The sequence below is a fragment of the Petaurus breviceps genome, unplaced genomic scaffold, assembly GCF_028583685.1.
Source record: "Petaurus breviceps papuanus isolate PSGF00001 unplaced genomic scaffold, PetGlider_PUasm1.0 140, whole genome shotgun sequence".
NCBI classification, from domain to species: Eukaryota; Metazoa; Chordata; class Mammalia; order Diprotodontia; family Petauridae; genus Petaurus; species Petaurus breviceps.
Window position 1 is genome coordinate 52,544,441 of NW_027185698.1, and position 23,120 is coordinate 52,567,560.

Here is a 23,120-nt window from a genome sequence, read left to right on the forward strand (position 1 = left end):
CGTGAACTCCAGAGGTAGCCAGTGGAGGCACATGCTCTCGTGCTGTCCTACATGCTAATTAAAGACATTGTGTTGTGAACAGCCCTCCAGTAGTCTGTGACTCTGTGTTTTCCTCTGTCCCCCAGGTCTGGCATCTCCTGGGAACGTCCCCAGAGATTCCCACGAAGCAGTCTGAGGACAGGCGTCAGTCTGTGAGCCGCCAACCATCTTTCACCTATTCTGAGTGGATGGAGGAAAAAACTGAGGATGACTTCTTGGATCTGGACCCTGTCCCTGAGACACCAGTGTTCGACTGCTCCATGGACATCAAACCAGAGGCTGACCCCAGCTCCTTGACAGTCAAATCCATGGGCCTACAGGAGAGGTGGAGGAGGAGTCCCTGGGGTTCAGAGGCTCAGAATATCCAAAAGCTTTCCCATTCCCTGCTAAAGATAGATATCTCTGGTAGCCTGCGTCCCAGGACAGAGCCGTGGGTCTATGTTTGTCTGTGTTTCAGAGAATGGCGAGTGTAGACCTTCTCACCATGGGGCATGAACCAGTAGACATAATTCAGTGACAGAGTCAACAGTGGGAAAAACTCAGAACTTGGGAATGAGGAGTTCTGGGTTCTACTCCCAGATCTGTCTCTAACTCCCTGCTACCTAGAGAAAGTCCATTCCCCTTTATAGTCCTGTTTCCTCATCTGTAAAATGACAGGATTAGAGAGATGATCTTCGATAGCCCTTCCTGCCAGGTCTTCTTGGATTCTAGACATAGTCACTCTGGGGCACTCAGGCTGTAGAAGACACTCTCCACACTACCCCCAACCTCCCCAAAGGTTTCCAGGAATGAAGCCACTTCCTAATGTGACTGTGAGCGGTTGCCTTTCCTCTCTGTGCCTGGTAGTCGGTTCTGTAGTCACCAAAGTGCAGGAAGGACAGGAGTCAGCCCAGGTGGGGAGAGAATAAAGAATGGAATTCAAGAGTCATCCCATCTAGGGCCAGAGGGTTAGACCTTGCTCCTCTTCTAACTGTATACAAGGCCTATTTCCAGGCAGACTAAGGATCCAGACCAAAGCCTTAGGGACTGATATCAGGGTGAGAATTTGGACTCTTCAAGAGAATAGGACCACAACTTTTTTAAAAAGAAGTGTTAACTGTCTTACTATATCCCTCATCTCAGAACTCTCATCTTCCATTTCTGAGCTCATCCCTGAGTGTCTACCCTTTATTACTTAGCCTGCACTCTCCACCCTTGGACTGGATCCTAATCCTTCAGCCTTGGTCCCTATCCTTTAACTCGGGGTCCTCACCCATCATTGTGAGGCCCCATCCTCCAGCCCTGGACCACTGTCATCCATCTCTGACACCAGGACCTTGCTTTCCAGGAGGGGCTCAAATGTGTCCCTGACACTGGACATGTGCACTCCAGGCTGCTCTGAGGAGGGCTTTGGCTACATCATGTCTCCGCGTGAGGAATCAGCCCGCGAGTACCTGCTCAGTGCCTCCCGGGTCCTCCGAGCTGAGGAGCTCCATGAGAAGGCATTAGATCCATTCCTGCTGCAGGCAGAGTTCTTTGTGAGTATCAAACCTCAAATCGCCCTCTCTCCATTCTGTGAACAATGTCTGGTTCGCTAATTCATTCAGGAAATGCTTCCTAAGCAGATACAGTGGACATATGCGTGTGAGTCCAGTGCTCTCTACAGGAATAGCAGGGGATTTGAATCAGAGAGGCAGTGTGGTACGGTGGAAAGGGCACTGGATTTCAACTCAGAGACCCTAGAATAAAATCTTGCCTTTCAGTTGCTGCCTGTGTGACCTTGGAAAAGTCACTTAAAAATCTGGGTCTCCTATTTCCTCAGCTATAAGTAAGAGGGTGAGATTAAATGACCTCTGAGGTTCCCTCTTCCTCTCCATCTGTGATCTTATGACTCCCAAAGCCTCACCTCAGATGACATACCCCTGGCAGATCCAAATCCTAACCTACACGGAGAGAACGTCACAGAAATTACACACTGAGTCTCCCTCCATTGAGCCCTTAAGAGTAGAAAACACTGGCTCACCCTCCCAACTTCACTTTGCATTTCAGTAGCACCACCAGGCTCCTAGTGACCAAGGTTAAAAATCTGTGAGTTATCCTCAATTTCTCAGTCTCCCCCAGGCCCCCTGTCCATATTCAGCCATGAAGGCCAGTTGATTTCATCTTTGAAATATGACTCAGTTCCAAACCCTCCTTTTCCTTCCTAGTCCAAACCCTATCACATCACACTTGGACTATAGCAGTAGCCTCACTAGACAATACTCCCTCAATGACCCACTTTAAAGGCCATTGCCAGATTAACTCCCCTAAAGAACAGGCCTACTCAAAAACTTTCAATAGCTCCCTACTGTCTACAGGAAACAGTGAAAATTCCTAAGCTTGGCAAGTCAAAGTTTTCCACAGTCTTTCTCTAAACTGGTGGTTTTTTTTTTAGCTTATGTACTCAGTATACAACTTACAAAAATATGCCTCAACTTTCCTGTCTGTGTCTCTGTTCATATCATTCCTCTACTTTTTCATTTTTCCCTCTTTTACACAAATTCATTTAACAGAGAGTCAGGATAGGAAAGACCATGGAGCCAGGAAGGACCATGAACCAAGTGTCAGTTTTTTCATCTCTAAAATAGGGATAAAAATAATCATAGTACCTCCCTTCTGGAGTTGTTCTGAGGGCCAAAGGAGCTGATGTGCCACATAAAGAGAGAGCACTGGAAATCTTAAAACGTTATATAAATATTAGCTATTGTTATTACACTATCAGCAATTTTTATATAAAATGGTATACATTTTAAAATATTTTATATTTATGTTACATTTTATATTGGAAGAGGCAGCCTGGTTTACATAGAGTATTAGATTTAGAATCAAGAATACCCAAGTTCATGTCCTTCCTCACACACTACCTGTGTGACCCTCTTGTGACCTCTCTGTGCCTCAGTTTTCTCAAATGTAAAATGGAGATAATACACCCTACCTCGATGATTGTTGAGGGATTCAAATAAAATAGTTTGTGTGAAACAGTTTGTTAACCTTAAAGTGCTATGTAAATGTGAACTATCACCATCATGATGACGTTCTCATAATTCTAATCCATTCTTCAAAATCCAACTCAAATCTCACCTCCTACCTGAAGCCTTTCCCAGCTAATCCAGCTGACATGGAGCTTTGCTCAGAGCTCCTAGATATATAGTCTATAAAAACTCATTTGACAATGACTTTTTTTTTTTTTTGCTTTTTGGAGGGGAGGAAGGGCAATTGAGGAAGGCAGGGCAATTGAGGTTAAGTGACTTGCCCAAGGTCACACGGCTAGTTTTTTTGTGTGTGTTAAGTCTCTGAGGTCAGATTTGAACTTAAGTCCTCCTGACTCCAGGGCCAGTGCTGCCTAGCCACCCCACCAATGACTGTCTTTAAAACTACCCTTATATGCTGTGGTTATGAGTCCCATCACTACCTTGGTAGCACACCAGTTAGATGTCTTCCTAAAACATGGATCCCATAACCCTATTAAAGAGATGACCTCACCAGGACAGAGGACATCAGGACCAACTGCCTCTCCACTTTTGGAAACTGTACCTCTTTTAATGGAAATTAAGATCACATTGGTTGCTCTCGTTGCTACGGTTCACTGTTGATTCATCCTGGGCTTGTGGTCCAATACAGCTTCCAGATCATTTTCATATTTCACGACATGCCTCCCCAGTCTCATACTTAAATAATTGGTTTGATTTGATTTTGCTTTTAAATATAAGTATAGGATTCTTTAATTACCCCAATGCCGTTTTATTCATTATCTCAGCCTGTCAAGAACTTTTTGGATCTTGACTCAGTTGTCCAACAGGTTAGGGCTCCTTCCAGGGTGGTGGAATCTCCACATTGTCTTTTATGCTGTAATCCAAGTTATTGATTAAAAGTGCCCAACAGAACAGGACCAAAGACACATGCCTGAGGTTCTCCGCTAGTGATTGTCTTCCCCGTTGCCCATGACTTTGGGAATTTGGTCATTTGACCTATTCTGAAAACAACTAGCTTTACTACCTATGTATTATTCTATCTTGTCCACAAAGACAGCCTGAGAGATTGATAGTCAGATACCTTGCTGAAATACGGGTATATATCTACAGCCAGGGGCATCTATGTGATGCCCATCTGGAATCAGGAAGACCTCACTTCAAACCTGGCCTCAGACATCTGCGGTTTGTGTAACCTTGGGCAAGGTACTTAACCTCTATGTGCTTCCTCTTCTGCAAAATGAGGATAACGATAGCATCTACTATGCCAGATGAGATCATAATTAGAAAGCACCTGACACAGTGCCTGGAATACAGCAGGTACGACATAAATGTTAGCTATTGCTGTTAGTATTATTAATCAGTATAGTACTCCGCTGACCTATCAGTCTGGTAACCCTGAAAAAAAGGGAAACAAGGTCAGTCTAACATGGAGTGTTCTTGAAGAACCCTTGGCTGGCCCTTAGGGATCATTGCTTCCTTTTGTAATGCTCACAATCTCCCTCTTTAATAATACATTCAAAATGTATGCCAGGAATCAGATTCAGACTCACCTTCAAGCACACAGTGCCTGGTATATAATAGAGAATAATAATACTAGCATTCGTTTTTAGGTTTACAAATACTGTCCCCCATTTGATCCTCACAACAACCCTGGGAGGTAGGTGCTGTGATTTTTCCCATTTTACTGGTGAGGAAACTGAGGCAGGCAACAGTGAAGTGCCCGGAATCATATGACTGGTCATTGTCTGAGGTCAGACTTGCTCTCGGGTCTTCCATCTCCAGGCTCACCATTCTATCCATTGTACCACCTCACTAAATGTGTGTTAGTGAGAAAAGATATAATCCCTGCCTTTAAGAGATTTGTGGTCTCATGTGAGAATCCTGAAACAAAAGCACATTTATGATTTGTGATCAGAGGCTAAGCTATGAAGCACTGACCAGTAGTAGGGCTTCCCCCAGCCAGTGAGCAGGATGAGTGAGAGGAGGGAGGCCAACCTAAGCCCCAGACCAACAACAGGGACAGGCTGTGAGTGTCTCCTGGAAACATAACCAGAGACACCAAGAGATGATTGAAGCTAAAATACAGTAGGAACTCACAGCACATAGCTTTTTCCCTATAAGCTAAAAAATCTACCTAGTATATGGTCATGGACCTAGAAACTTTTAATGTGACCCTTCTTCTGGCAGGAAATACCCATGAACTTTGTGGATCCAAAAGAATATGACATTCCTGGCCTGGTGAGGAAGAATCGCTACAAAACCATCCTTCCCAGTGAGTACTCATACCTGCCAACCTGAATGCCTGCCTCTGTTGGCTGCTGTGCTTCTGTCTCAGCACAGAAGGGCCTGGGAGCCCAGACACAGTGAGGTGGTGCAATCTGTTAGTCAGTAAACATTTATTAAGCAGATGCTTAATGTACTGGGCACTGTGCTCAGCACTAGGGATGCAAAAAGAAGCAAAAATCAGTCCCTGCCCTCAAGGAGTTTACAGTCCAATAGGGAGACAACTCGCAAACAAATATATGCAAAGCAAACTATTTAAAGGAAATTGTTAACAGAGGAAAGACACTGGAGTTAAGAGAGTTTGGGGAAGGTTTCCTGTAGAAGCCAGGCAGGTCAGTAGTTGGAGTGGAAGAGGGAGAACATTCCAGGCAGGGGGAGCAGACAAGAAAATGCCTAGAGCTGAGAGATAAAGTGCCTTGTCTGTGAAATAGCCAGGAGGTCTGTGTCACTGGATCAAAAAGTACATGGTAAGGAATAAAGTGTAAGAAGATTGAAAAGGTAGGAGGGGACTGGATTATGAAGAGCTTTGAATGCCAAAGAGAATATTTTATATTTGCTCCTAGAGGGAATAGGGAGCTACTGAAGGTAATTGAGTAGGGAGGTGATGAGATTGAACCTGCACTTTAGGAAAGTCATTTTTTTAGTAGTAGAATGGAGTGGGGAGAAACTCAAGGCAGGCAGACCCACCAGCAAGCTATTGCAATAGTCCATGCAAGAGGTGATGAGGGAATAGACCAAGAGGGTGGCAGTGTCAAAGGAGTAGGGTGGGAGGGGGGATTTTGAGAGATGTTGCAAAGGTGAACTCAACAGGCTTTGGCACCAGATTGATTGTAGGAGGTGAGAGATAGTGGGGAGTTCAGGATGGATCCTAAGTTTGGAGTCAGAGGGATTGGAAGGATGGTATTGCCCTCTATAGTAATAGGAAAAGAAGCAGAGGGGGATGGTTTAGGGGGAAAGTTAATGAATTCTGTTTTAGACATATTAAGTTTGAGGTGTCTACTGGACATCCAGATCGAGATGTCTAAAAGGCAGTTGGAGATGAGAACCTGGAGGTCGGCAGAGAGATTGGGGACGGGAAAGGTAGATTTGAGAATCATCAGCATAGAGATGGTAACTAAATCTGTGAGAGCTGATGAGAGAAGGAAAGAGAACCCAGAATAGACCCCTGAGGGGCACTTGTGGTTAGAGGGTGTGATCTGAAGAGGATCCAGCAAAGGAGACAGAAGAGAGGAGTCAGATAAGGTAGGAGAAGAACCAGGAGAGAAAGGAGTATGGGAGAAGAGTGATCAACAGTGTCATAAGCTGTAGAGGTTAAGGAGAATGAGCAGTGAGAAAAGGCCATTGGATTGGGCTACTACTAGATCATTAGTCGCTTTGGAGAGGGCAGTTTTGGTGGAATGGTAAGGTCAGAAGCTAGAAAGTAAAGGGTTGAGGAGAGAGAAGGTGGAGGCATGGAGTGCTGGACTTGGGGTTATGAAGACCTCAGTTCAAATCCTGCTTTAGATACTTACTATCTGTGTGTCTATCCTTAGGCAGATCAGTTAACCTCCCTGGGCTCGGTTCCCTCATTTGTGAAATGAGGGGTTTGATTGGCTGTAACTTTGACAGCTCTTCTAGCTCTAACCTATGGTCATACAAAAGAAAGATTATCCTATTTGACTTTGCCAGGCTAAGGGCTGGTGAAGGGATCCGAGTAGGAGAGCTTGAATTTTCTTGTCCCAATCCTTTCCTCATGTTTGGAAGGCCCTTCTGACTTGACAGGCAGCAAGGTACATTGGCAAGAGCACTGGCTTTGGAGTCAAAGGATGTGGGTTCAAATTGTGCTTCTGATACTTCCTACCCCTATGGTTTTGGATAATTTAGCTTACCTGGACCTCAATGTCTTCATCAATAGAATGAAGAGGTTGGACTACATGGTCCATAGAGTCCCTTCCCACTCTTGGGCTATGATCCTGTGATCTTGCTATGTCCCAAGGTCCCCTACCTTGAGGTCATCATCTTCTGGGAAAAAGAACAACTGGCAGGGCCCAAAGACAATGACATTTGTTGAAGAGTCACATTTGAGTATTAAGACCTACCAGAAATGTCTGTGGACCATTACTGGGTCCCCCATAGCCTCAGGGAAACATCCTGAAGGGATCATTGGCATGCGCCCCAGAGTGAAAAATAGACATTCCCCCCCCCCAACCCCTAGGAAAGAGCCAAAGCTAAATAAAATAAAATCAGAGAATCCCAGAGTTGGAAGTGACTTTAGAAGTCATTTAGTCTGGCCTATGCCTTAGCAATAATCACTGTGACAATATCCCCAACAAGTGTTTTTGAATCCCTCTATTTTCTTTGTGTCCTGAAAGCCCATCTGTTTGCCTGGAAATCCCCAGTGACAGAGAAGTCACTATGTCTGAGGCAGTTCATCCCACTTTTGGACAGCTGTAATTGTTAAGAATTGTTTTGTTCCTGACAAGGAACCAAAATCTTCCTCTCAGTAACTGCCGCCATTGATCTTGTTCTGCCCTCGGGGTCAAACAAAAGAAGTTGAACTAGTCATCTGTGTGACAGTCCCTCAAATCACTGAAGTCAGGTACCATACTGCTATCACAGCCTTCCAAAGTCTTCCCTTCTCTTCAGTTCCTTCTATAAATCTTTGTTTGGCAGATTTCTACTCCAGTCACCACCCTGACCCTTTGGATGTGTAACTGCCTAAATTATAATGCTAAGAACTGAACACTGTTCCTAGATGTAGTCTAAGCAAGGCAGGGAACAGCATCCAGAATTCTAAGCATGGCATAGTAACAGAGAGCTAGCCTCGGGATTGGGAAAGCCTAGGTTCAAGTTTCCTGTTGAAGCATACTGATTTTATAACCCCAAGTAATTTAAACATTCAATGTCCCTTGGCCACTAAGTCTAGAAAAGTTGCAGAGCAATTGCAGACCTGTATTGGTAGAGGGAGCCATCTTACCGACAAAATCCCATGTCTGGACCTGAACAACAACAAAAAAATCACATTAACCTATTCGGACTGCCTCATCACACTGTTGACTCATAATGAGCTTCAAGTCCCTTAAAAACTTCAGTTCTGTTTCACACACTAATTACAGTCTAACTTATCTTCTACTTGTGGAGTTATTTCAGAACCTAAATGTAGGACTTGACATTTATCTGCCTGGGATGTGGTATACAGAGCCTTGGGATCCCTCTTCTCCCTACTTCTTTTGTAAGCTTGGGCACATCACTGGCTTTCTCTAGGCTTTGATTTCTTCATCTATGAAATGATAAGAGTTGGGCTAAATGATCTCTAATGCCCTTTCTGCCTCCAAATTATATGTATGATGAGTGAAATTCCATGCTATTAGGTCTGGCCCATCCTTCTAATCTTCTTCTAGCCCGTAGAGATCTTTCAGGATTCCAGTTTGGTCATCCAGCCATCCAAGTTTTGTGTCATCCACAAATTCGACCAGTGTGCTTTTATTTCATGGCCAATGGATAAAAATGTTGAAGAGAACAAGACCAAAGAAATATGCTTAATGCTTTCCATCATATATTGTTAGAGCTTTCAGATCACTCACATCAAGGCCAATTCCTTGATCTTTAGTCACTTCTGAAATCACCAAACTGTAGTATAAGCCAATCAGTAAAAGAAAAAGCATTTATTAAGCACCAGCTATTTACCAAGCACTGGAAATACCAAGACAAAAACAAAGCAATCCCTGCCCTCAAGGAACGTACATGCTATTGGGGGCAAATGATCATGTGCAAAAATAAGTAAATATTGTATTTTGTATGTCGCGGTGGTGGGGTGGGACAGTGAATAAGATTGCTCTGCCCGTTTTTTACTATCCCTCACTCCCTACTATTGACTTAGGTGGGTCTCCCAGTATAAACTATTTTTCAACTCACCGAAGTTTTATCAAAAGATCCATACTCTCTCAGACATTTTGTTTGGTTTTGCTTTTAAACCTCATAGCCCCCAGTCAGAGAGAGTGTTCTTTAAAGCTCCCTCCCCACCCCCAACACCCTCACCTCTCATTGCCTCTCTCAACTGAATTACCTATAAACACACCTAGACTAACAAAAACCTGTGTCTAATTCTATTTATAAAAGCAAAGTAAATGTTTAAATCACCAAAAGGTAGAAAGACTCTTCCCCCACGCCCAGAGGAAAAGGCTTCAAATTTCCATGAGGGCATCTAGAGGAGAAAGGAGATAAAGAATTACCAATTTTGGGTCTGTAGTCCTTGTTTCAAGCCACCAGGTTTCCGTCTGACCTTCCATATGGTTTGCCCAAATAGCCTCACTCTTCACCCTCTCCAGCACTGTACTTCCTGTATCTAGTAAAGAACCGAGTTCCCCTTTGAGTATGGCTTCTGCTCGGACTCACTTGAATCAGCCTCGGTGGGCCCCTTTAGTCTCCACTGCTTGGCTGTGTTCCTCAGCTGAGGTACCACTGTGCTGTTTGGGAAAGAGCAGGAACCTTTACCTTAGGCATGGCAGAAACCTCCCCTGAGAGGCCTTCCAGCATTATCCCAGCAAGCTAATGAATGCCCTTTGGGCACTACCTTCTCCTTTTCTTTCTCATTACAGGTTGGGTCTCCTCATTGATAGACCTCACTCTAACTTGTAACTATCCAGTATATTTCCCAGCTTTTAATTCTTAAAGCTAGGTCATAACCAGGTAGTGATCATTTGCCTACAAATCACCAAATACTGCTTAGGTTAAGGGTTCTCCAGGTTCTTTTTAGTTGTCCCTGGAGTGGGTCCAGGAAAATGAGTAGGTAGGGAAAAGATAACTAGATTACTATTCTCTGGGGCCAGTTCATTATTTCTGCTGAACTCCCAGTTGCTTTCCTGGCCTTTTATATGCAAATGAGCTCCGTAAAGCCTCCAACGATTTATTAGTGGATCCTGAGCTGGTCTCAGAGGCCAGAAGATCTGGATTCAAGTTCTGCTCTGATACATACTGGTTATGTGCCCCCAAGCAAATCTTTTAGCCTTTTTGAGTGCTCCAGGCAGCTCTTAAGGCCATAAGTATCAAAGAAGGTACATTGTTAGAGGCTTTCCCATCCAGAGGTTCCCTCCATCAGTGAAATCACAGATGTAGTTGTTTCTATCCCCTCCAAGATGAGAGCAGATCCACCATTGATCTGAAAAGTGCTTAACCTTCCCAAGGCATAAAAAAATACAGTCTGAGTGGGACACACCTTAATATATACAAGGTAATTTTGTAGGGGGAAGTACTAGCAACAGAGGACATAAGAAAAGGTCTAAAAGATTGCTCACCAGCTGAGCTTTGAGGAAAGTGTCAACCTACAAAGTTTGGTTAAAGGAGACAAACAAAACTAAGTGATACACACAAAAAAGATATTTGATTTATTCCCTTAAAGTTAGCTGATATATGTACACGGAGTCCGAGTCTAAGTTCTGAATGACTAATACAAGATTTAACAAAGATTTTGCACAATCCCAAGGTGTTTGTGTCACTCAGATTTATGATGTCCATGTAAATACAGATCAAATGACAAGATAGTGGAGATCTACATTCTCAGGATGTCTCTGTCTTCCCTATCTAGAATGTATCCCCAAGAGAATTTCTGAATTTCTAAGCATCCTGTCACAAAGGGAGGAGAAATATCTACCCCAATCTAATCTGGTCTTTCAAGTTTCAGACAAAGGAAAAGGTATTTTAAAGCAAAGCAAAGCAGTCTGTTTGATTAATTCAGACTTTGGATAAATTTGATATTTAATGATTATCAAAAGCTAGGGATTCCAAGTGATGGAGGTAAGGAGGGACAGGAGAGGGAAACAACCAGTGTAAAGGCACGGTGATGAGAAAAGGAGCATTACGTTTGCGGCACATTGAGCAGAAAAGTGTATTGGAAAAAGTATGAAGTGGCCATGTTGCAAGGAGATTAAATACCCACTCGAGGAGTTTATATTTGATCTCTATGAGGCCACTGAGTTTACTGAGTAGGGGAGGTGGCTGGTGGCAAAGCGGGGTATGGATTGGAGTGGGAAGAGGATTTAGACAGGGAGACCAAAAGTAGTCTGTTGCAGTAGTCCAGGCAAGAGGTACTTGCCACAGTGTAGTAACTGTGTGGGTAGAGAAAATAGGATATATGGGAGAGAGACATGATAAAATATGGCAAGAGATGGTATGTGTGGTTAAATGAAAATGAGAAGTCAGGACTGCACTAAGATTGGGTAGCCCTGGGTGACTGGAAGGATTACAGTGCCCTTGGCAACAATAGGGAAATTCATAGGGAAGGACAATAATAAGGAAGAAGAATGATGGGTTTGGGTGGAAAGATAATGAGTTCTATTTTGAACATGGCAAGTTTGAAATGGTTCTAGGACATCCAGTTTAAATATCCAATAGGTAGTTGTTGATGTGGAACTAGAGCTCAGGAGAGAGATTAGGGATGGATATATAGATCTGGGAGTCATCTACATAGAGATGATAATTCAACCTATGTTGATGAGGTTCCCAAGTAAGGGAATATAGAGAAATAAGAGAAAATGGGCCAGGAGAGAGCCTCAGGGCACACACCCACAGTTAGAGGCAATGATATGAGTGAATAGTCAGCAAGGAGACCAAGAAAGACTGGTCTGACAGGTAAGAGAAGACTCAGGAGAGCTCAGGGGTCATGAAAACCAAGTGAGCACAAGGTGTTCAAAAGGGGAGTACAGGGAAGACTGTCAAATGCTGCCCAGTAATAATGAAGGAAGAGGACTCAGAAGAGGTAGTTCTATTTGGTGGTTAAGATATCAGTGGTATTTTCAGGAGGGCTGAAGCTAGAGTTCAGGGGGTTAAGAAGACAGTAAGAAGAGGCAGGTGGGTAGCACAGTAGATAGAGCAGGGCTCTGGAGTCAGAAGGATGTGAGTTCAAATCCAGCCTCAGATACTTATTAGATATATAATCCAGGGTAAGTCACATCCCCCATTGCCTCTTAAAAGAAGAAGAGAGGAAGTAGAGGAACTAAGTAAAGAAGGAGCTGAGAAAAGGAATGATAGAGGACTATAGTTAGCATGGTTAAAGTCTAAGGGAGGAATGTTTTAAAATGGAAAAGACTATCACTGAGAGGGCAAGTTAAAGGGTACCATGGGAGTCTTGAGAAGAAGGTTTGAGATGACTGTTGCAGAGAGAGTAGAATATCCAATTCCCTTTCCTAGATACCGTCTTTTTTCCAGTTGTTAACTTCCCATCTCTGCCTTTTTCTTCTAAACCCCATACCTTCAGTTGGCACCAATCATAAAAATATCACCTCTAACCTCAGGACCCATAAAGCTACTTTCTCTTCCTTTAGAGAGATCACTCTATGTTCCATGACTACATAGCAATTTCTTGCCCAGAACCTAACCCTTCCTAAAATCTTTTCCAGTTTCTTTCTGGGGATGTTATTGGTTCCTTCATGGACGGTCATCAGATTTAACTTCTTTCAGGAGGCACTTTATCACATCCTTTCTATATGCCCCAGAAGGAGAGCAGACCACCTGATAAATGAGACCAATGAGGCATTTCACCCATCCTTCCAACTTCTCATCAACCTGTGCTCATTGTGTTATCCAGGGCACTGGCTTGGCACACGAAGTCATTATGGTCTGGGTAGGTCGCCATCATGTTCTCCTGGATGCATGCTGAAATGCAAATCCTGGTCTTCTGTGATGGGCTGTGGCTTAAGGCCCTATTCTCTGCCCCAGTATTCTGCTGCCAGGGCCCTGAGGGACGCATTTTTGTAGCAGGCTTTTCCATCTTCTATGGGGATGTATCAGCAGCTGCTTGTCTAGATGTGTTTTATAATTTAATTGAAAGGTTCCTGCCAGTGACCCACTGCAGTTGCTCCTTGCTGTTGGCTACACAGAGGTCTTCTTTAGAATCCAACTTCCAGCCTCTCCTTAGATCCCATAGACTATCTCAGATGTCTCTGATCGATCGGGCACCAGACACTCTTGACTTGCATATTGCCTGTTCTTTGTTCCACTATTTTCTGCCAACAGGCCTTCTGCTTTGGGGCTGCCTTGAGCAAGTTCTGTGAAGACAGCGTTCTCCATTTGGAGTCAGAGAACATACCATGTGCCAGGTCCCCACCCCCCAGGGGTGGGGTACAGGAAGGGTTTGAATTTGTCTAATGTGAATCTACATTTGACTAGTCATCTCCAGTTTGCAGAGGAAGGAGGCTTAGGGAGTTTTGGGTGGGGAGAACTGTACGTCATCATCTCTACCAATATGTAAGATGTCATGACTTATTTTTAACTTTTAAAATATCAACTTCTGGTTGTTATGGTTACAAGTGTCTCTAGGTGGTTTCATTTAAATAGAGCCCTGTTTAAGGTTAGGATAAATTAATCAGAGGATTTCAGAACTGGAAGGGGTCTGAAAGGTCATCTATGACAACCCCCACTGAATCTTATCCCTACAGCAACATCCCTGACTACCTGTCACTCAGACTTACCCTGAAGACCTCCAGTAGTAACAGCACCCACCACTTCCCGGAGATGCCCATGCTACTTCGGGCAGCTCTAATTGTGAGAAAGCTTTTTCTTAGATTGAGCCAAAATTAACCTTTTTGGAGTTTCTGTTGCTCCTAGTTCTGCTCTCTGGGACCAAGTATGCTCCCACTTCCCCATGACAATACTTCAAATAATTGAAGATATATTATGCCCTTCTCTTTTCTTATCCAAGCTAAACATCCCCTGTCCCTTCAGCCAATCTACTTGGACTTGGTCTACCAACCTCTTCTCATCCCAGTCACCCTCTTGTAGACTCACTTTAGTTTCTTAATGTCCTTCCTAAAATATGGCACTCAGGATTGAACCCAGACATGGTCGAACCAGGCCAGAGTACATACAGTATGACCATCAATTCCCTCATTCTGGATACTGCCTTTTAATTCAGCCTAAGATCAAGTTCACTATTTTGCATTCTGTCAAACCAAGTCAAGGAGCATTTATTATTTACCTACTGTGTGCCCTAAGGTGCTGTGACAGCCTCTGAGGATATAAAGAAAATGGGGGGGGGTGGAAACAACCCTTGTTCTCAGGAAGCTCATAATCTAACAGGAAAGAATCTGTAAACAACTATGCACAGACAAGATACGCTGGAGAAAATCGACAAAAGGAGAACATTAGCATGAAGGGGGATCAAGAAAGGCTTCCTGCAGAACCTGGGACTCCAGCTGGTGCATGAGGGATGCCAGGGAAACCTGGAGATAATACTGATTCATACTGAGCTTACAGTACATGTAAAACCCCAGATCTTTTCAAATTTGCCTAGCCATACATTTTCCATCTTGTACATATGCGGTTTTTTAAAAACCTCTGTGTGGCACTTTGCATTTATACAAGTCAGTCTGTGTATAGCTTCTTTGCACATAGTTGTTTACATGTTATCTCCTCTGCCTTGGACTGTGAGCATCTCAAAGGCAGGGACTTTCTTTAGTCTTTCTTTGTATCCCCAGCACTTAGTAACAAACTGGTGCTAAACAAATGCTTATTGACTGACTGACCTTAGGCCTAGTAGGGGTGGGGAACCTTCAGGCCTCGAGGCCATATGTGGCCTTCTAGGTCCTTGGGTACAGCCCTTAGACTGAGTCCAAGTTTTACAGAACAATCCTTTGTTCCATGAAGTTTGGATTCAGTAGAAGGGCTGCACTTGAGGACCTAAAAAGCCATATGTGGCCTCAAGGTCCACAGGTTCCCCACCCCTGGTAGCCCATAGAGACCCCTTTTGGATCCTACTATCCAGAGAACATTTTAGCACTTTCTCCAATCTTCATACCATCTACTTATTTAACCCAACATACTTCATCCAAGTCACTGACAAAAAATGTTGAAAAGTACATGGCTTCAGCACTTAAGACTGACATTGATCCACTAATGGATTCAGCCAGTTCTGTATTTACTGGTCATCTGGCCTACATTTCTTTGTCTTGTCCAGAAGAATAACATGGGACATACTTTGCTTTCAACAGAGAGAACCCTAAAAGATCTCTGAATATTTGAATTCACCTCTTACTTCTGTATTAAGACTCTGGGTCAGTTTGTTATCTGGTTTTGAAACTTTTCATCCTTTTCCTTCCTATGAGTGGGCAGCTCCACCATAACATTGCTATTTCTTTTTCCGCAGAACCTCACCCAAATGTTCTTTACCATGATTCCTTCCTTAAAGGCACTCCACCTCTAAGCAAGAGTTCATCATTCCTGCTTCAAAATGATCAAATCCTGTTTTCAGAAACCATCTCCTTAACTAACTGCTTATTTCCCAGATCTGCTTTTCTTTTCTGAGAAAGTCCCCTACCCTCAATCAAAGTTCTTTGTTTGTTTTTCTTCTACTCCATCACTGAGACCACAAGGGAAGTTGTAAGATATCCCCTCTTTCCCTTGGGACATATTGCGGTGGAAAATATGGGCCTAGAACCAGAGCTATGACTGGGTCATGGCTACTGGGGCTTTATCCCAGAGTACCAAATGGTGTGCTGACAACATTTACAATCCTCTCTCAGGGAAGAAACAATACAGTTTAGCAAATTAGCAAGAATAATTAGTTATAAAGGAAGCTACCAGATGGCAGACTGGGGTGAGTTTCTTCCCCTCCTTGTCCTGCCCACACAGTGGCCCCTTTGGTAGTGGTTTTGTACATGAAGTCCCACAGTGTCTGAGTCCCCCATCACTTTAACTGCAGACATGCTTCATTTTCTTTGCCTTGGGCACCGTCTGTGGTACCTACTTCCCATGTGATGATTCCTATCTATAGTTCTGTCTATAACAGACATAAGTCACAGCAGCCACAGGCCCCAGACTCATTGTGAATCAGGAGGATGGCAATTCTTTATGCTCTCCGATGACATTTCCATGTGGCCCATCCTTTGTCCTGCCTCCCCTCTGAGCTTCCAGCCCCTGTGTATCCTTCAGAGACTAGTCACATACCACATGATGGCTTGGCAGGGAATTGATGGTTAGGGTAGGAAAGGCCAGGGTTGAGACACATCATCTTTATTCAAAGCATACCCCAGCTGGGGACACTTATGCATGTATATGTATGTGTGTGCATGTGAATGGAGAGAAACTTCTGTCAGAGCAAGCACTCTTGTGACAGAGAGCTCTCTATGCCAAAATTAATTTCCTGTCCCAGTGAAAAGACCATAAAAACAATGTTCCCATTACAGTGCGTAACCTGGGAATGAACATGCTGTCACTAGCCCATCCCCAGCTCTGATTCCCCTTTGTAACAGAAAGATCCAACTATGGGATTTGTGTATTTCCAGTGGGATCTGAGCCAAAGAGAACAGAGGATGTTTAGTCTGAAAAGGAAGAAAAGACTTAGGGAGAAAACAAGCGCTGCCTTCAAGGGTTTGAAGGGAATGTGGATGTGGAAGAGGGATAAAACTTGTTCTGATTGACTTGGAGCAGTGGATAGGAGCTACAAAAAGTCAAATCTGGGCTTGAAGTTTTCAGCATCAAAAAATGGAACGGGGCTGGTAGGTGGCTCAGTGGATAGTGTGTGGGGCCTGGAGGCAGGAAGACATCTTCCTGAGTTTGAAATCTGACCTCAGACACTTACTAGCAGTGTGACTGTGGGCAAGTCATCTAACCCTGTTTGCCTCAGTTTCCTCATCTGTAAAATGAACTGAAAAAGGAAATGGCAAACCACTCCAGTATCTATGCCAAGAAGACCCCAAATAGGGTCCTGAAGAGTCAGACACAAGTAAAATAACTGAACAACAACAAATATATAGATGGGTATATATTTATAAGCAATACGAGGGTATATGTACATATACATATATAGTATGGATATACATTGTGTGCCTATCATATGTATGTACTATGTGTTTATACTACGTGTGTACTCAGTATCACCATAGTTTGTGTGGATAAGGGATGGGAAGGAAAGGAAATAAGCATTTATTAACTTACTGTGTGCCAGACCCTGTTCCAATCACTTTATAACTATTCCCTTACTTGATCCTCACCACAACCCCGTGAGGTTGGTGCTGTTATTATCCCTATTTTACAGTTGGGGAAACCAAGTCACATAGAGGTTAAGTGACTTGCCCGGGGTCACACAGCTAGTAAGTGTCTGAGAATTTGAATGAAGGTCTTTCTGATTGTAGGTCTAGCATTCTACCTACTATGTCTATCTATCTATCTATCTATCTATCTATCTATCTATCTATCTATCTATCTATCTATCTACATGTATGTATATATGTGTATGTATAATGTGTTTATACCATGTGGGTTATATATATTATATATATACATATATAAAAAAGATATGGGTGAATGCTATGCATGTTATGTGCTGTAGTGTTTGCTTTATTGTGCATGTGGATACATTTGTATATATTTTGTGTGTTTATATAATGTGGGTGTGTACAATCTGTGTAAATATTCTGTGTGCGTGTGTACGTACACACTACATGAGACTGGGAAAATTATTGTTTAAATGTATATCTTTAATTTCCCCACATCCCCTTTTTCATCTCCCCATTTTACACTTAGGGAAATCGAGGCAGATAGTAACACATCAAGGGGCCTGTAATTACTACAGTCTGAGGCTGGATTTGAACTCAGGTCTTCCAGGACCAGAGCTTCTATCTACTCTGCCCCTCATGATACACTTGTATTTATGTGTGTGTGCACATGTGCATATACAAGTGAATCATGTGTATATGTCATGTATTTATTGCACATGTGGATGTACTTGTACATTTTTGTATCTGCATAATTCCTCTGAGTATAATCTGTGTATACATTCCATGTGTGTGTGCATGAGGGTAGGAAAAATATTGTTTAAATATAGATCCTTCATATATTGACATAGTTAGAACAAGAAGGGATGTAGAGGCCTTCTCATCTACTCCTTCCCCTTATTTTACAGATGAGAAAACTGAGGTCCATAGTAGTTAAGTGACTTGTCCAAAGTCACGTAAAGTAGCAAGCATCAGTTATTTGGATCTGAATTTGGCTCCTCTAACCACTGTGTTGTTAGAGGACCTTCCTTGAAAAAACGGAAAAGCCCTAGATTTGGAGTCAGAGGGACTGGGTTTGAATTCTGCCTTTGTTACTTACTGGCTATGTGGCCCTGTGTAGTCTTCCTGGATCTCATTTTCCTCATTTGTAAAAGGAAGTGGCTGAACTGAATGATCTCTAAGGCCTCTTTTAGCAACAAATCTAAATTCCTATGATCCCAGAAATTCATCCTTTCATTCTACACAGGGGCTTATCCTGGCCATAGAAATTACAGCTACTAACTACAGCATTTGGATTAGGGTTATTTCTGTGGGTTCTCAGAGTTGTAAAATAAAACATGGACTTTATCACTTTCTTGTACCTAATGTAGTCCCTATATTCAGTGACAAAAGCCTCTCCAAATGAACACATACTAAAGGAAATTACACAAGATTTTTGTTTCCAGATGAGATTGATTAAAGGAGACTCTTGAGATCCCCCAAGTCAGCATCCACATTGGGGTGATAGTGGGGCAGCTCTGTAAAACATGGCTTCCCCTATTTCTTTGGGCACCCAATGGGTCAGTCATCCTGGGTAGAGATGATAAATTTTGTCATAAAGGACTCGCCTCAGTTTCTTTCCCCTTTCTTATCCATACTTTGTCCAACATCATTAATTGTAAATGGGCAGTAAGAATTAATTGTCCAAGAGATTCTAGACTTATGGAGGTGATGGCTGCCTCCAGTACTGAGAAGACTGGCCAGGACCATCTCCTCTCCAAGAAGAGTACTTTTAAAAAATCCCAATTTTTTAAAAATGTATTTATTTTCAGTTTACAGCTTCAGTTCCAGCTTTCCCCTTTTGAACAAGAAAGGCCCCATCTCTGAAGGGGACTAGAGATGTTTTCTCACGTTTCAGAGGCTCTGTGATGGCAATTGGTTGGCAAGGCACGATGATGTTGCCTTCATTTCCATATCCACGGTTTAGAATCTTAGAGCATTGTAATTGGTTGATGAGATAAAAGAAAGAGAGAAATGAGAGAAAAGAGAAGCTGACTCACCCCAAGGCTGAGATAGGAATCTGCTCTTCATGGCCTTCGTTAGACATTTGAAGAAGTCTCTTTTGTACAAGGGATCATGACCTCATACAAAAAACCAAGGTGCCAATGTTTATTCAAGGCCTGAATTTTAACTCTTAAACTCTCAGATCAGTCTCTAGATTCTAAAGCAAAAAATAGGTACAGTGAATAACAGTGTTCAACCTGGGCTTTTAAAAATATATTTTATATATTGGGATATCTTGCTTCTCTAAGATGGACAGGCAGAGACTACATATTTACCTTTCTTTGCATCCCTAGAATTTAGCACATTGCCTGGCACAAAGTAAACATTTAGTATGTATTTGTTCACTTGACTGTGGACAATTGTTCAAGGCTAGAAGGCTTCCTTCCCCACTGTTAACCCTCCCCCTCTGAACCAAGGTGCTCTGTGAACTCTCAAAACCTGACAGGAATAGTATCCAGAGAGGAGAATGAAACTAGGGGATGGGGGGATTGGATAGTCAGAGGCCCTGTGGTCTTTGCCTTTCTCCCATCTTGGGGCCCCTTGATGCAGAGCAGAGGGGGGAATGGGTAGCAGAGTAGGGATTAGGAGAGACAAGATTGCCCACAGTGCATCAGATAGAAGCTGTCTCATTATATCCCCTGTAGGGTGTAGCAATAGGATGTAGTATATCCCCTGTAGGGCTAACATGATTAAAGAAATTGTTGGAGCTGCAGATTGCATGGTGTAGTGGGTGGAATCCCGAATTTGGAGTCCAGAAGTTCAGCTTCCATCTTAGATACTTCCTAGCTATGTGATCCAGGATAATACACCTGACTCACCCAAGCCTATTTCTTCATCTATAAAATTGGGATAATAATAGCATCTGCCTCAAAGAGCTATCATGAGGACCAAAGGAGATAGTGTATCATATAAATGGAAGATATTCATGGCAGCAGTATTGTCATCATCTTTAGCTGGGGAAAGATGAGTAAAGTTGACTTAGGATCCCTGTAAGTATAAACCAAAGACCAGGCCAGGGTTCCTCTGAGGCACCAAATGTAAGGGACTGAGACGAAAGCAGTAGCTGAATATAGGAGCAGAGATTTTTAAGCCAAGAAGATCAGTCCCACATCAGAGGATAAGTGCATAAATGTCAGTCATCCTACTGTGTGTATGATTCTGGGCCCTTGAAGTTATGCTTTTTTATCATGTAGAGGATAAGGCCCTACCTCACCCTACAATGTCAGAGGAGCATTGGAACCAAACACCATAAACACCACCTCAGATCTGGAAGGTTGGCTTGGTGGAATAGCATTCACAGAAGGCACATGTAGAATATATACCAGCTCTCATGTACTCTCCTTGGATAGGAGGTGACCCTGCCAGGCCCCTCAATACTGGAGGCAGCCATTACCTCCATAAGTCTAGAATCTCTTGGACAATGAATTCTTACTGCCCATCCACAATTAATGATGTTGGACAAAGTATGGATAGGAAAGGGGGAAGAAATTGATCTGAGTCCTTCATGATGATGTTTATCATCTCTACCAGAATGACTGATGCATTGGGTGCCCAAATTTGGGCTTTCATACCAGCACATTCACTGGTAGACTTCAATATCTGGAAATATGTGACAGTAACTTTGACCCATTTGAAAAGCAGTACCCAGGGGCAGCCAGGTGGCACAGTGAGTAAGACCACTGGCCCCAGAGTCGGGATGACCTGGGATCGAATCCAGGTTCAGATACTTAGCATCACACCCAGAAATAACTGGACGTGTAACTTTGAGCAAGTTACTTAACCCTGATTGCTTTAAAAAAAAAAAAAAAGAAAAGAAAAGTAGTACCCAGGGTGGCTAGGTGATGCAGTGAGTACAAGTGCCAGCCCTGGAGTCAGGAGGACCTGAGTTCGGTTCCAGCCTCAGACACTTAACACACACACACACACAAAAGAAAAAAAACTATCCGTGTAACCTTGGGCAAGTTACTTAACCCCAATTGCCCTCCAAAAGGCAAAAAAAAAAAGTAGTACCCAACAGACCTTCTGTTGATTGAGTATCTGGGTAGTTTGAAGGTATGCTTGGTTCTTATAGTTGGTGTAGATGGTAATGGATTGAGTATCTGGGTAGTTTGAAGGTACCCTTGGTTCTTATAGTTGGTGTGGATGGTGATGGAGAACCTTTCTCCACTCAAGATTGTACCTCAAAGCTCCTGGTTTAGCTTTTACTATATAATAAATAGCTCTTTCTGCTGAAGCAGAAAGTGTTGTCTATGAAGAGACAGCCTCCATAGTGACACTCTATACATCCTTCTCTACAATGGGCTATTTCTGGAGACCCAGCAATATCAAGATAGGTAAAGTAGGCCTTCAGGTCTGTAGGTGTATGTTACATGCCCAGAAACCTGGGGGTACTTTAGCAGATTGCTAAGAGGTGCCATCAGAGTGGAAAATATGGGGATAAAATGATGGTAGTGGTCAGTAAAGCTAAGGAACTGGTCTTGGTCTTTCATGGAGTCAAAGGCCCCCTACTAGACTATATCTTCCACCTTGTCAGCCTATTATGTACCCAAGGAATTTAACCTTCCTCCCTAAATTAACATTTCTCTGATTAGGCAAATTACCAGTGGTGGCATTAACACTGAAATAAGTCTAAAACTAGTTTGGTATATTGAGCAAGGTCCATGAGGACATCACCAAGGTAACCCACAATTCTTTGGCCCAGTTATGCAATATCAAATCTGTAGCTCTCTGAAATGCCACAGGGGCCTTATACAAACCAAACAACTTCACCTGGTATTCATATAAGCCATCCTGGATCTGGAAGACCTTTTCATCACCCTTCAGTACCCAGAGCAGGTTGTAGGTTCACCAGAGATCCCATTTTGTTGAGTGCCTTGGCAATCTGTCCTAGATGATAATGTATTGTCACAGCAGCCATCTTTCACCACATTTCTCTTGGGAAAATACTAATAGGACTCAGGTCAGAGAGATGAAGGACCAGACAAACCCCTCTTTCAGTTTTTCTCCAAGAACTCCCTTAGGGGCTCAGTCTTTGTCCTGGTCAGTAAGCAGATCAGGACAGGATTGGGGCTTCTTAGATGGAAATGGCTTATGTTATCATGTGGCCTGTACAGGTGTGACTTCTCTGGCCCCACTGTACTAAACTAGTCCCAGGAAGAAAACTCTTACTCAGGGTCTAATTCAGTGCTATGGCTAGATGCGGTATACATCTGTTCTGGAGAATATATTAAGAAGTAGAAAAGTAGAAAGTGACCTTTCACAGGTTCTGTGATGTTAGATTTGCCAGGACAGCCAACCAATCCTTGGCGTTACTAGTGAAAAAAAAAAATCAGAATATATTCAGGTGAATACCTTGCACTGTTTCCCTACGTTCAATAGGGCTTGGTCTTCTCGGTCACTGGTAGAATGAAAGGGATGCTCACTGGCTATATCAGCTGTCATTAGGGTGTTGTGCTATTCCTGGGATGCCTGCTTTCTGTGGACTGGGACCAGATCCATAATATTCTAAGAAGCTCATTAATCCGCTGTTACCAAGACCCAAGATTTGCAGGGATTTGGGCAGCTTAATCCTGAAGGCCAAGAATGGGTGGACCATAGGACAAGATGTACAGATTGGTTGACCTGGGGAACAAAGGGACTTTCACCACCTCACCACCTCCTTCCCTACAGTCACTGGCAGTTTAGTATAGATGACTTCCTGCCTGAGTGAAATGCCATGCTTGAATAATACGGGCAAGCCTGACAATATTCCCCAATTTGCACAGTTCCTCCCATCATTCAAGAGATTCCCCAGAGGTGG

At 43.1% G+C, this 23,120-nt stretch overlaps 1 protein-coding gene across 3 annotated transcripts in view; it reads left to right on the forward strand.

Annotated features, from left to right (window-relative positions):
* PTPN5 (protein tyrosine phosphatase non-receptor type 5) overlaps positions 1-23,120 on the forward strand; it is a 123,005-nt gene that overhangs the window by 91,784 nt on the left and 8,101 nt on the right. For all 3 annotated transcript variants that reach the window (XM_069072950.1, XM_069072943.1, XM_069072957.1), the window contains 3 exons: positions 126-364; positions 1,367-1,556; positions 5,217-5,301. In XM_069072950.1, the coding sequence (XP_068929051.1) occupies positions 126-364; positions 1,367-1,556; positions 5,217-5,301 (514 nt within the window). The remainder of the gene's footprint in view (positions 1-125; positions 365-1,366; positions 1,557-5,216; positions 5,302-23,120) is intronic.